This window comes from Labrus mixtus, chromosome 8 (assembly GCF_963584025.1).
Source record: "Labrus mixtus chromosome 8, fLabMix1.1, whole genome shotgun sequence".
Taxonomy (NCBI): Eukaryota; Metazoa; Chordata; class Actinopteri; order Labriformes; family Labridae; genus Labrus; species Labrus mixtus.
Window position 1 is genome coordinate 13,425,552 of NC_083619.1, and position 13,864 is coordinate 13,439,415.

Consider the following 13,864-nt stretch of genomic DNA (forward strand, 5'->3'; position numbering starts at 1 on the left):
GAGCTGAACGCTAGTCAATCATTTGCTTAGCCACCTTAAACTCGCTCCCGTCTGCGCGCCCCCGCGAGAGCTGCGAGAGGAGCTGTCGGCAGTGAGATCATAGGAGAGTCCACGCTTGAAGAAAGTAGGTTAGCAGGGTAGACTGAGAGGAAAGCAAGCGAAGAGACAGAGCGCAGTAGGGGGCGTTGAACAGCACTCGTCAAACCGTGTGGGACTATTCTGTCAGAAAAGTTCAGCCAAATCTATCAACCGAGACCGTAAACGATGCGATCCAAAGCGACTTTCTGCACTGTTTTATTTTGCTCGGACTTGACAGAAGGATAGAGGAGTTTCGGTTAGCTTTTTTTTTTTTCCATCGTGTATTACGAGAGAGTTGTCTGCAGCCGGAAAGAAGTTAATATTTACACAGCCAGGTCACTCTGGCTCCTGCGTTTTATCCTGCTTTTTCCTGTAATCTACATGATCCACATGTAGCCGAGTTTCCATCGTCCACGAGTCAACAAGAAAACGTCAAACATGAGAGGTAAGTGTATGTTTGTGTCACAATACATGTGTTCGTGTTTGGCTGAACTTGGTAACGATCACAGTTGGGTTTTGAACGGATTTCAGCGGCCACATGTGTGCGCACAAGGACTTGTGTGCGCCTGTTTTCCTCCCAGTGCGCATTAATCCCTCATGACTGGATTATGGCTGCACAGAGCCCGAGGCTGCATGCTCCACTGTGAAGTTCAGCATTCAGTCGTACAAGAGCTAGAAACATGTTTTTCATCTGATAGAATTCGCCCAACCAGATAGATTGTTTTCTAAAACCTGCTCTTTGGTCTGTTGATGGTTAAATCAGCCCAAAACATCTGTGGCACCCATGCGTAATTTTGTCCTCTGATTCATGGCGTTGCAAAATGTGTCTTGTTTTTAATGAAATATGACTCACATCTCACCTGGGAGTCCTTCTGTAAAAGATTGTCTGGGGATCCATGTTAGGCGTTATGCAATAGGGGAGAGGGAGGGGCATGAGAGGAGGTTGTTGTTAACCAAAACTAGAATTATGTAATCAAGACGCTATTCGAGTCCATCCGGTTTTTAATCAGATGAAGTCACACTTTAATAGTGAACATTTGCAAAATGAGCTTAACATAATATATCATTAAGTTATTCTGTAGAATCAATTCGAATGTTAACAAATAATTTTGTGATATTTCATCTTTCTTTTTTGTTAAACTACAATCCTAAAGGTGTTGATGTAATCTTTATTTTTGCGTACTATTTTCATAACAAAAGCTTTCTGAAGCTATACACTAAAAGAGTGTGTAGTTGTGACGTTGTTGTGATGCGATGGCAGTGCCAGCATGGCCGACAGTGTGAGTGTGTGGAGGGAGAGGGAATCGGCTGTTCCACTGACCTAGTTATGTCACCAAACATTATACGGCAGCAGCATACGCAGCGGAGGGAGGAGGAGCAGCTAAGGGAAGCGCCTTGCCGCGGGACGTGCACCTCCATGTGCGGTTACATGCGCGCTCACTGGCACAGACTGAACTTCAACTGCTTTGGGGCAACAGATAACTATTAACAAAGAGGGTTGTTTAAGAACAGGCTAAGTCCAAACTGTTTAAGAGGTTAACTAAAATAGTAAACTAGCCCCTGCATGTAAATACTTTCGACATGGAGGTTTTACTTATTTGTACTTCCTGTTGTGCACACATTACATAACCTCTCAACATTTGAATCAACATGCAAGTTAATGCGGAACTCTTTGCTTGATAACAAAAAAAAACAACTCAGGTGATACTTTAAATCATCCTTGCCTTTGTGTTTATAAAGGTTTGGTTCCATTTTGTGTTTAATTTCTGTCACTCTGCTCTGAGCATTGCAAAACTTTACAATCTTTTGTTATGCAGGGCCGGAGACAATCTGTAATCTGTGAGGAGGTTTTTTTTTTTTTTTCAGCAGAGGTGGAAAGAGATTAATTTTTTGAACTAAAAAGAAGAGAGGGAGGGATCCGAGAAAAGGCTGAGGGGGCCTCTGGGGTAGGGAGGTTCCAATTCTGGCAGGATATCCAAATGTAAACAAAGCTCGGCCCTTTCTGTTCTCTCTCACTGCACTGAAAATGTAGGTTACTTGTCATTCCCTCGCAACAAGAGCATGTCAGCATTTTGCACTCAGATCTGTAATCTAATGTAAGTGTGAATTGTTGAGTCATTCCAGGAGCTTTACCATGCTGACAGACATATAGAGGCCCTTAGCCGATGCCTGGACATCTGTTTTACTGTACTGGAGAGAGGTGTGCACTTTTAAGTTTCCTCAAGCCATAGAGAAAGATCATGAGACTCATTCCCACAACAACAGCCGGCAGAGGAAAGCCATGAAATTCTCAGCACTATTGTAATCCCCCCCTTTGTGGGCCTCAGCTTGGCCTCCTCTGGTATTTGCATCTTTTAAAATAGAGCCCCTTGATTTGAATTCACAGGCTGCTCATGCAGGATCGTTTGTATGCATTCTGAGTGTCTGAGTTTAAGTCTCATCTGTTCTGTTTTTTTCATGCATCAACCTCAGAGAGGGAAAAAAAAAGCCACATGCACTAGAGTTGTGAAGAGAATGGGTGTGTGTCCTACAAGGCGTCAACTGCATACGAGGATGGCGCCTTCAAAGATAGAAGCAGAAGGTGTGAAAAAATAAAAACAGGGTTTGGTTTCATATGTGAGAATATTTAATCGCATTGAGATTTTGAAATCTATTCGTCTTACCGGCACAAAAATCATGCTAAAAAACATTCCCCTGCACTGAAATTATTTTAAAAGAGCAAGAAAGCGAAGGGGGCGACCATATTTGAATGTTGTGATGCAGCTATGTGCCGCACTGTAAGCCTACACCCAACAGAGAGGCATGACAGAACAAGTGTTCCAGCATTGCTCATTCGTATAGAGCTCAAGCACAAGGCCCCTCACCTCCTACTGAGCTTGTTTTCTCGTCCTGCCAGTCATTCGTACAGCAGGGAAATGAAAGAAAACACAAAGATTGCCAGCTTACTGCACCTTGTGTCAATCCTTTGGCAGTGAGCACATTATTGTGACTTGCATAATAAGTAAACATGAACAACCTGTGCTCAGTTTGCAGATTAGAAAACAGACTAACAATGTGTGATTAAGTGTTGTTTGCTTCTTCACAAATATGATAGTGATCACGAGGAGGGTCAAAATTCATCTTCTCTCCTCTTGTCACACTGACACACTGACTGCCTGACTCTATCGCCAGCGGGCTCTTGATGGACAATTACAGGCTGTTTTTTCCACATTAGATACCAAGAAGTGTTGGAAGCACAAAGTCAGTGATTGTCCTCCTCCTCGCACAACCCCATCCTTCTGAATTAGCCTTAAGTACAGATAACACGGCTACACATTTAGTTGGCTGATAAACACTCCTGGGGGGCCAGTGTTGCTTGAAGCAGAACTGTTCAAAGTGTCTGTTGCCAGTTTTGTTTTCAGCAGAGGCTTGGGTGTGCCACAGAAAGTTGATGATGTACTGATCAAACAGCTGCCACACTCAAACAGCATTCTTTGTCAACCATTTGCATCATGTTGTATTGTTGATTGCTTTTAACGTTAGCCTTTTTATTTGACTTGGTTATTGTGTCAGTGGTTGAGAACTGTAAAGAGATGGAGGATGCAGGATTCATGCATCATGTGAGCAAATAGCAGGATTGGTATGGAACTTCTAGGAATGGAGACTCTCTCTAGAGAGCTGGAGGTCAAAGGCTAGAGACTGGTGCTGTAACAAAGGTCAACATTGATATTCAGGGTTAAAGATAAATGTTGCTTTTACATTGGCTTAGCTACTGGTGCTATGTATGTCTCTATCAGCAGTCTTGAGACAGTTGAATTTGACATATCTTTTTGTCGTTTTTAACAGAGTGTATATCTCTTAACAGGGATGTTTTGTAGAGATTAAATTATATTTTGGTTAAATCAGTTAGTTGATAGGCCAAAGGTCCTTTGGTAATATTGTAGTCACTTTGAAGCAGAAAGGCTCCTGCTTCGTAAATGTGCATAGATGGTGGTTTTCTAAGTCTGATATGACAGTAAATTGGCAATGGGTGAATGATGAAGGATTTTTAATGGGTTTCGATCCAAACTTTAAACGTTTGATCTGTGACTCTTGGGTATTGTAAGCAGTATTTTTCAATCTAATTTTTATTTTAAGGTGTGAAAATGATTGGTCAGTAAATAAAAATGGATGAGACTTTTTAAAAGTAGAATAATAAATGAGCATTGGCTCAGTTTTTCAAGTAACCAAGGCCTTCTAGTTAAGTTTATGTTGTAAGAAATGAATTGTATTAAGATAATTGGTTTCAGTTCATTGTTATTATTAGCATAACAGCTTATGGACAACACAAATTGCATTAGGGAACATTAAGGGGGCATTTGACTGAGTCTGGGTTGTGGCAGCATTTCTGCAGAGAGTCAGAGAAGAGAGAAAGCATGTATCTGTGGTTGTAGCAGCGAGGGTGGGTGGCTGGGCATCTGTGTAATTCTGGCTCTCAGCACAGACAAGAATAGAACGGGTTGAAGCAGAGGCTCAATGTCAAAAAGGGGTGGGGGCTGAATAGCTGACATTCAACTTGAGAGTTTCTCTGCACAGGGTGGACCACAGCCAGGTACAGTATACACTTTTACAGTTTAATCAAATGTAGTTTCCTGGCCATAAAAAGGCAAATAGCTGAAAAAATAAAGTGAAAGACAAATAAACCCAAGGGAAATAAAGCAGTGTAGATCAATTGTGGGCATTAACCAATCTGGCAATTGCAGCTTTCAAGTCGTTTTATTACTATTTCTGTTAATTTAGTTTGCTGTTATGTAACTACTGCCACTTTTCTGATGCAAGCTATGAGTCTTCAGGGAAACATTTTTTCTGATGAGGAAGTCTGAGCAGTCTACAGTCCCACCTTAAAACTGCTCTGTGTAGAGCCGGGAGCGCGCCTGCCTCCCTCCTCCCAATCCCCCTGCAGTGGGAAAGTGTGTCAGTAGGACAGCGTGTCCACATGGGCTGACAGGCTACAGTGCCCGACTGACAGATGACTCAGCCAATACCGAGGATGCTGCGAACAGCTCTCAGCCAGTGGGAAAGAGATCGTCTGAGGAGGGTGGGGTTTCAGTAATGCTAGAGTGAGCCCGGCTGAATGAGTGTTGTGAGGTATGCACACAGACGAGAGTTATATAACTGAGCGGTGAGGGAGGGGTGGAGGGGGAACCTGAGAGAAAGAGAGGAAGAGAGGGAGGGAGGAGGGAGATATTTTTTCCATTGCATGCCTGCAGCTGCCCTGATCAGTTGAAGTATTTTAGTCAACAGTTTTAGAGAAGAGACAGACGGCCGTGTCATTAAAGGGTGGAAAGAAGGGAAAGTTGGTGTTTTCCAGTACCTAAGAGTGCAACAATCCCTCCTCAATCACACAAACTGAGCTTTTTCCACAGAAAGTGGGACGAATGGGATTTTTTTTTTGTAAATAAGTCTGAGATTAAACAAATACCAAGGGTTAGCAACAGTTGTTAAATGATATAGCTGCTGTTGTTTTTGTTCACAAAGAGAAAGGACTCTTTGTGTACATGTCATATCTGCAAAAGTCATGTGATTCGCTATCTGTTTGTCTCTCTGTTCTCACATGGGGGCTGCATGCTGGGTTCAGAGAAACACAGTTAATGGTTAGTTATCTGTCCTTTGACATATTATAGGACAGTGTGTCTGCTGAGTTGTTCTAAGCAATAGAAAAATGAAACAACAATTAACACGTGATTTTAGGTTGCTCATTGCTCTGACCCACAAGATGTGTTTTTATCTTTAATCAATTTTGTCTGGTGCAGAAGAAAGGATTGTTTTTGTTCCTAAATCTGTTAATCAATCTAATTATAAAACTTCAGTTCAGTAGATTGTGTTTTCCACTTGAGGAACATAATCAAACAACAGTTCAGGGGTCATAAAGCACAAAAAGAGACTAAAAGACACACCAGAAATAAGATGTAAAAGTAGTAAAAGTACGTATTGTTTCTTACTTAATTGGAACAGATTTACAGATGGGGAGTTCAGGTTCTGATCTCAGGATCAGACTGCATCAGACACCAAGAGGGACTTACAAGAAATATTATGATCTGTTTCAACCTAGAAACATTATCAATAAAATCTATTTGCATCTGAAAGTAAAGGTCTCCCATTGAAGGGAGGCAGAGACAAATCCAGTATCACAACTCAATGAAAGTTGTTCAAAGCTTTGTTGCTGCATTTTGTATCAGCCTGAGGTGGGAGATAGCGTTCTGATAGAGAGTACACAGAGCTACATCAGCCCAACTGTGACAAGATGACGGCAGTGGCTACCTTTTAAAAGGCTAACAGAAGACATGACAAAGCTAATATTGGCCAAGGAAAAGTCATGATAGCACCACATACAAGACCATTAAAAGAGGGTCAAAGAGGGGGACAAAAGTAGCGCCTGAAAAACAGGCTGAAAATCTCGGATAACTTCTTCCTTATTTTTTCACCTACTGACAGTGATAATAGGCCACACGTCTGAGAAAGTGTGTGTTATGTCTGATTGAAGGTATCCTGTTACTTAGTGTTGTGTTACTGTTTAGATATTAACTGTTTTTGGCAGCACTCTATAGTATGACTCAATAGAGTCAAATAAGGCCAAAGCTGCATAGTGTTGCAAATCTCAAGGTCACATTAGGTTTCAGTGTTCTGACCTCTGTTCTTTCTGTTCTTGCAGCTCAAATCGAGGTCATACCCTGTAAGATCTGCGGGGACAAGTCCTCAGGAATCCACTATGGAGTCATCACCTGCGAAGGCTGCAAGGTGAGGAGGAAATACACAGAGAGTAAACCTGGTTGTCAAAATTAAACCTCAATCAGTCTGTTCCAAACATGTCTGTCATTAACCGTGTTTGAATGTGTGTGTTGTGTGTTATAGGGTTTCTTCCGCCGCAGCCAGCAGAACAATGCCATGTACTCTTGTTCCCGTCAGAGGAACTGCCTGATCGACCGAACTAACCGTAACCGCTGCCAGCACTGCCGCCTACAGAAGTGTCTGGCTTTGGGCATGAGCAGAGATGGTAAACACACACACTGTACCTTCTGAAAATACTTCCATGACATTCAGCGCTAAAAGAGTAATAATGTACCACAACAGACATGTTGTAAACCACGGGAAGCCCTCGACTGTATTGTTTCACATCAGCTGAGTTAAGAGGATCTTCTTCGTGTGTGGGTTGCAGAGAAAAGGATATGTAATAAAAAGACAAAACTTTTCATGTAAACTTAATTTAGGGACTTTAACATAGGGCTGTTATACATATAGGTCTATGGATCTACAAAAAAGACATGGAATGTGAGTTGTTGAAGTTAGTTGTACAAGATGTTGGATAATAAATAATATAATGTTTTTTTCTCTGCAGCTGTCAAATTTGGTCGTATGTCTAAGAAGCAGCGTGACAGCCTCTACGCTGAGGTGCAAAAACACCAGAAATCCCAGGAGTGTGCGGGCTCCGGAGGGGGAGGACCTACCTCTCTGTCCTTGACCAAGGAGGATGGTGTCTGTGGTAGTAGCCGGGAGGACGCTGAAGAGGGTCTGAGCCGGTCTTACAGCACCGGGGGCTCCAGCTCCACTCTCAGTGACCTGGATGACATCGCGGCGCTGCCTGACCTGTTTGACCTGCCGCTGACCCCCGAAGAGGCCAGCGAGTACTGCAGCCTGGAGCTGCTGGGCGGAGGAGCCAGCACCGGCAACACCTCCAACTCATCGTCCTCTTCTTCTTCCTCCTCATCCTTGTCCAATCAGAATTCCCCACAGCAGACTATGCTGGACGGAGGGGACAGCAACGGTCTCCAGCTCCTGCATACACACTCTCACACACATCTGCTGGGACATACGCATGCACTGCTGGACCAACTGCCGGATGACTGCTCAATAACAGACCTTGGTGAGTCCTGACAACGATAAAATAACAGAAGATTTTTTTTTTTTGTGCACTCATTACATACACAAACAAACAGTGTCACTTGGACATTATATAATAGACTAATTGATATGCTAGTTTCCAGCTACGTGCTCCAAGATCAAACCGAAACTCAACACTTTATCTCCTGTTTCACATTACATCACTCTGGTCAGAGTGCAGCATTATCTCTTTCCTTGTGAAACTCTGGGAAGGGGGAAGGCTGTGGTGACGTGTAATGTTGGAGCCGAAAAAGCACTTTATATGTGTGAAGGTCTGATTGTGTGTGCGTGTGTGTATATGTGAAGCTCCTGCTGTGCGTTCACATCCGGTGCCTCTCGATGTAACATAATACAATGTGAATCACACACTGGGACACCAATATTACGCTGTAAGAGATTTATTGTGTAGTACAAAGGAGTAATGATGGCTGATCTTTGTTACGTCGTTGTTTCAAATCCACAATCTGTAACATAGTTATGGTTTCTGCTATCAGAATGCAGGGAGGCATGCGACTTTAAAAAGAAGCAATTAGTGAATATTGTGACTGGTGGATATGATTTCGTTCAGGGGGTGGAGAAGATCCTAACAGCCTCAGATACACGATGATCAGATGAGCAATTAGCTTCTTTCTAGTGGCACATACAATGTACAAGCAGAGCAAAGCATCTAGTTATTAAAGGTCACACTGCCTGGAGATGTGTGCATGTAAACAATACCACTTTTACACTCAGCTACACCCCCCTCTCTCCTGAAACCTGCTACAATCACAAACAACCTAAACGAGAAAACACTGACGTTTATGCCTTTTTTTCCTTCCACAGAGCGCATCACTCAGAGTATTGTTAAGTCTCACTTGGAGACATGTCAGTACAGCGCTGAAGACATGAAGAGATTCACCTGGGCACAATACACACCTGAGGAAACGCGGGCTTTTCAAAACAAGGTACATTATAAAACGTATAATGTATGCAAAAAGTGTTTGTATTAAATTTTGGAAGTATGAAAAAATCTGAATGTACTTGAAAACTCACATCTCCTTCTTTGTATCACCTGTTCAGTCGGCGGAGTGGATGTGGCAGCAGTGTGCTCACCACATCACCAATGCCATTCAGTATGTGGTGGAGTTTGCCAAACGCATCACTGGTTTCATGGACCTGTGCCAGAACGATCAGATTATTTTGCTGAAAGCAGGTCAGTGTACAGTCTATAAATGTTCACATTCTAAATATTTCATGTACAAGTGAATCCTTTCAAAGTAAACAAAGTCTGAAACTTGCTAACTTTAGTTCCTTCCTGTTTTTTTTGTCTCCAACCTTCTACCTTCACCTTATTTATTATCCATTATTTTGTTTCAATGAATGACACACACTTGGTTCAATAAATGGGGGAGAAAACACCATTCTGGAAACAAATTCTCAAAATCACCTTTTTGTATCTATTCAACACATATTTAACTTTATATTTGTGACATAAATTTCATATATTTGACAATGCATTTACCTTCTGTAAATCTTTTGAACTCTTTTTTTATGGATATCCATCTGGTTTTGAAATGGTTCAAAAATGTCTTATATATGCTGTGCTCCAATCTGGGTCAAAAATTTACATTTTGTTGTGTTGTTTTGTGCATGTTGGAGTACCTTGGCCCCTCTCTATCCTTCCCCTCCTCTTCCTCTTCCTATTCTTTCTCCATCTCTCCATCTCTCGCCATATCTTCGGGTCTATCTGTGGCTACCATTTCAGGTTGTCTGGAAGTCCTGCTGATACGAATGTGCCGAGCTTTCAACGTCAACAACAGCACCATTTTCTTTAACGGGAAGTTTGCCCCGGCTCACTTCTTCAAAGCACTTGGTGAGTCTCCGATGGGAATGTAACTATCACACATAAAAGATTCTTTTTTTTTTCTTTTTTTTTCACTTTTTAGAAAGTAACGTGCCTGTTTCACCGGAACTGAGCTGAACACAATTCATTATTTGAAATGACCTCGCTGGGTTCATTGTTCTGAAAATGGCAATTAGGAGAATTCAAGTTAGCTGTTCTTTAAAGAAAGAACTGGCTAAAGAGAAAAGTTACACACAAAAAAACACCCTGAGGAACAATGCAACCCAAATGGAAAATGTGACCACAAAATCCAAGTAAACTAATTTAGGGAATGTGACCCAAGTTGTTTGGTATAAATATAATGCTAGTAAATAGAACAGATTTTCTATGTGTTCATTTTTTAATAACACATGGATGCTATCAATACTGAGAAATCAGGCAACATTAATTTTACTCCAAAGCTATCATATTAAGAAGTACCAGAGCTTCCCATAATGTCTATTAATGCCAGAATAAACAGTTAAAATGTAACATCATAGCAGTCCTGGTAAGTTTGACAGCTGACCCAATCTTATCTTAGACCAGTGGTCAAACTTACCTAGACTACTAAAGACTTCCAGCTATTACTTTTGAAATGTAATATTTCTATGTTGTGTGTTTCTGCAGGTTGTGACGACCTGGTCAGTGCAGTGTTTGACCTGGGGAAAGGACTCTGCCGCCTGCAGCTGTCAGACGAAGAAATGGCTCTGTTTAGTGCCGCAGTCCTTCTGTCTCCTGGTGATTTTTTTTTTTCATCTTTTCTGCTCACACAGACAGACAAAAAACACAATCATGCTCAAGGAGAAGACAATTTGACCTGCAGTAGTCTATTCATTGCTGTTTTGTCCTTGGTATAAAACACCACACACATACTCAACTATATAAGTTTTTTAATAGGTTTTCAATTATTATTTATCCATTATAGTGTCCCAAAATAAACTTCCATCAAAATCCAATTCTCAATGTTCCAGTTTTGAAATTGTGTGGAAAGGACAAAGTGATATAAATGTTATTAATACAAAAGTGTAAACGTAAGTTGTAGTAGAGGTCTTTAAGTTTCCTCGTATACTAAATATTTCAAGCTGATTATTTTGAAAATCTGAAAAGAATAAGATGCGCGAGACATCTGATATATTTTGTTGATTTGATCTTATACAGCAGTTACAACATTGCAGCCTTAGATTTGAATATTTAACTCAGTGTCAACTTAATACACATTAAGGTTTTGATATTAATGGCTTAACATTGTCGTTCCTGTAGATCGACCCTGGCTAACAGAAGGCCAAAAGGTTCAGAAACTCCAGGAGAAAGTCTACCTGGCTCTACAGCACAGTCTGCATAACCGCGGAGCTTCTGATGAGAAACTGGACAAGGTGAAGGAAAACACTCTTTATAAACAAACAAGGGTATTTACATGAATGTTTGTATACACAAACTCACCTTTGTACTGTATGTCTTCTGTTCCAACAGATGGTGTCCAAGCTGCCAACAATGAAGTCTATCTGTAACCTCCACATTGACAAACTGGAGTTTTTCCGTTTGGTCCATCCAGAGACCGCTTACAGTTTCCCACCACTGTACCGGGAAGTGTTTGGCAGCGAGATGTCTCTGCCTGACTCCACCAACAGCTAGATAGACATACCAGAGAGATGGAAAGAGTTTATTCAGAGGCAGGGAAGCAAAAGGAGAGACAGAGTAGAATAGAGATGTTGAAGCTCAATAACTACCAGCAGTAACGAGACAATCCAGGACTTTAAATACTCCGTCTCCCATGATCCCAAAGTAGTCCTCCATTTTCCCAGCAGGCAAAAGCACCTTACACTACAGACCACACATGCTCATGGTCCTCTGCGTATTGTAGCATTAAATACAAGCAGGATGGGCATTGTAGTAATAACACAGCAGCCCACTTAGCATGTGAACGATCTAAGCTCGAACCATTTTTGAACATCAGATCCACGGAGGATCGCCCAACCATTTATGAATGTACCTCATCGATCAGCACCAGTGCACCATTAAGAACCTATCTACAGTGAATGTACAACCCTGCCACTCTGAGACAGAGTTTTACACGTAGTAAAAGAAGACATGTTGATCAACAGCTCATTTGATACAACTCTCTGTATTAATACATCTCAGTATGGTGTCCTTGCGTATTCATACTGAGAATATCCTTTTACCGACCATTGCTTATGGACCAAGATCATGAGTCATAGTCCCTTAAATAAAGGACACACAGATATGATATGACTCACAGCTCAGGCTGACTTCCATAATCAGCATAGAACCAGTCTCGCACACATTTAGACAGTGTTCGGTGCTGCCTCTTTGTAGGCTTTTGTAATGCAATGAGAAACCTCAGTCCCACACACCCCTTTCCTTGTAAATGCCACTTAGAAACAGGAAAAGATGAAATTATCTTTAATTTATATACACATTTATAAACAAATATTTTAAATAAGAATGTAAATAGATGACTATATAAGTATATGGAGAGTGTTAGAACGAGAGAGTTCAGTCCAGAGAGAAAAGTGGAAAGCGAGACGTTAAGAGATGCCGGAGGGGGAAAAAAGGATGGATATTTCATGAAGGCAGATTTTTTTGGACTAAAATGTTTTTCTGGACTATTCACTTTTTTGACAGAACTCTCAGGTTTCCTGGGCAACAACCCCTTCTTGCCCACGACGCCAAAGCCCAACTGGGTAAGGCGCGGTCAAGCAATGGGGTGGACACTTGTTGCAGATGCAACGCAGCGGGGAGGGGGGCAGCATACCCAAAACAAAGGCGAAAATGACATTGCCTTTTTCATTGCATCAAACTGAGAGATTTCAGTGAACGCTGTCGCTGCCTTCCCCCCCTTGTCTAAAGAGACACCAGGACAAACAGGACACTAAAGAAAACGGAAAGCAAGGCAAAAGAAGACTTCATGAACTGTATGATGAACGGGGATACACAGGGTTTCCCCACCTGTTCTAATCATTAATCAGTACCATAGTTGTAGAATATTTGTCTTTCACTCATAATGTTTCATTTTGGTTAAAGGTTGGGACGCTCATGGTTCATAATATGTATCATAAACCCTCCTTGCTGATTGGAGCATCTGTATTATTTTGTACATTTGCTGTTCCTCTCTCTTTTAGTCCCAAAGCCAACACTTGTCCAATCACCAAGCACTTATACTTTCCTCTTTCTCGCAGGACACTAGTCTGAGGCCAGACAGAGCTACCAGCTGCCCCCTGAGTTGGGCCTCAAAGCCAGTAAGACTTTGTGGTTTTCAGTCAGTCAGTTCTTTACTTTCATTTTTAATTCCATATCTGTCATTCAAAATCATCCACATCTGTTTACATGAATCATGTACATAAATAACACACTTCCTGCAGGTCGGTCTAGAATTAAGATGATGGTAATAATGTCTTACTCGGGTGCTGTGATGTTCTTGATCAGTCTGCGGACCTGCGGCTCAGGGAGCTAGCTGTGATCTCTTCTTGTCCCTTTATAACCAGTGTCATCTTTAAGCCTTGTGCTCCTCACACCTTTGCACCTAAGATGAGACCCATAACCATTATCACTGTGTTCTATTTTTGTGAATGTTACTCACAAAGTGTCAAAGCCCTTCCCGTTTGTCCTAATATTGTAACTTTACAGTTTTTCAAGACAAAGGAGTTCATAAAAAAAAAACATGACTAAATCAGTTAAGAGTTAAAGATGGATTTTATTATCGGGCTAAAATGTTTCTTTTGCTGTGATTTACATTTATTTGTCAGTCTTTTCTTTACCTTTCTTTAAGTGGCTCCACTTTTGTCTTGTAAAGTCAGTGATCTGTTTTTTTATTGAAGAAAGATTAGGACAAGTCAAAACGAAAAAGAATAGTTTTTTCCCCGTCTCTTTCCCTTTTTGACAAAATGTACAAGAGGTATATTACTAGTCCAAGAGTAACTGAGTCACACAGCGCAATATATATTGTTTTCCAATGGGATACATTATATGTGGTTTTAAGAATGTAATAAATGGTTTCCTTTTCTTTTAAAA

General features: G+C 41.3%; 1 protein-coding gene across 1 annotated transcript; it reads left to right on the forward strand.

Moving 5' to 3' along the window:
* Positions 1 to 13,864, forward strand: rorcb (RAR-related orphan receptor C b). The gene is made up of 10 exons (XM_061044447.1): positions 1 to 523; positions 6,749 to 6,834; positions 6,949 to 7,090; positions 7,433 to 7,957; positions 8,797 to 8,918; positions 9,034 to 9,166; positions 9,719 to 9,826; positions 10,463 to 10,573; positions 11,096 to 11,208; positions 11,306 to 13,864. The coding sequence occupies exons 1-10, from the start codon at positions 517 to 519 to the stop codon at positions 11,465 to 11,467; spliced, it is 1,509 nt and encodes a 502-aa protein (XP_060900430.1). The 5' UTR covers positions 1 to 516; the 3' UTR covers positions 11,468 to 13,864.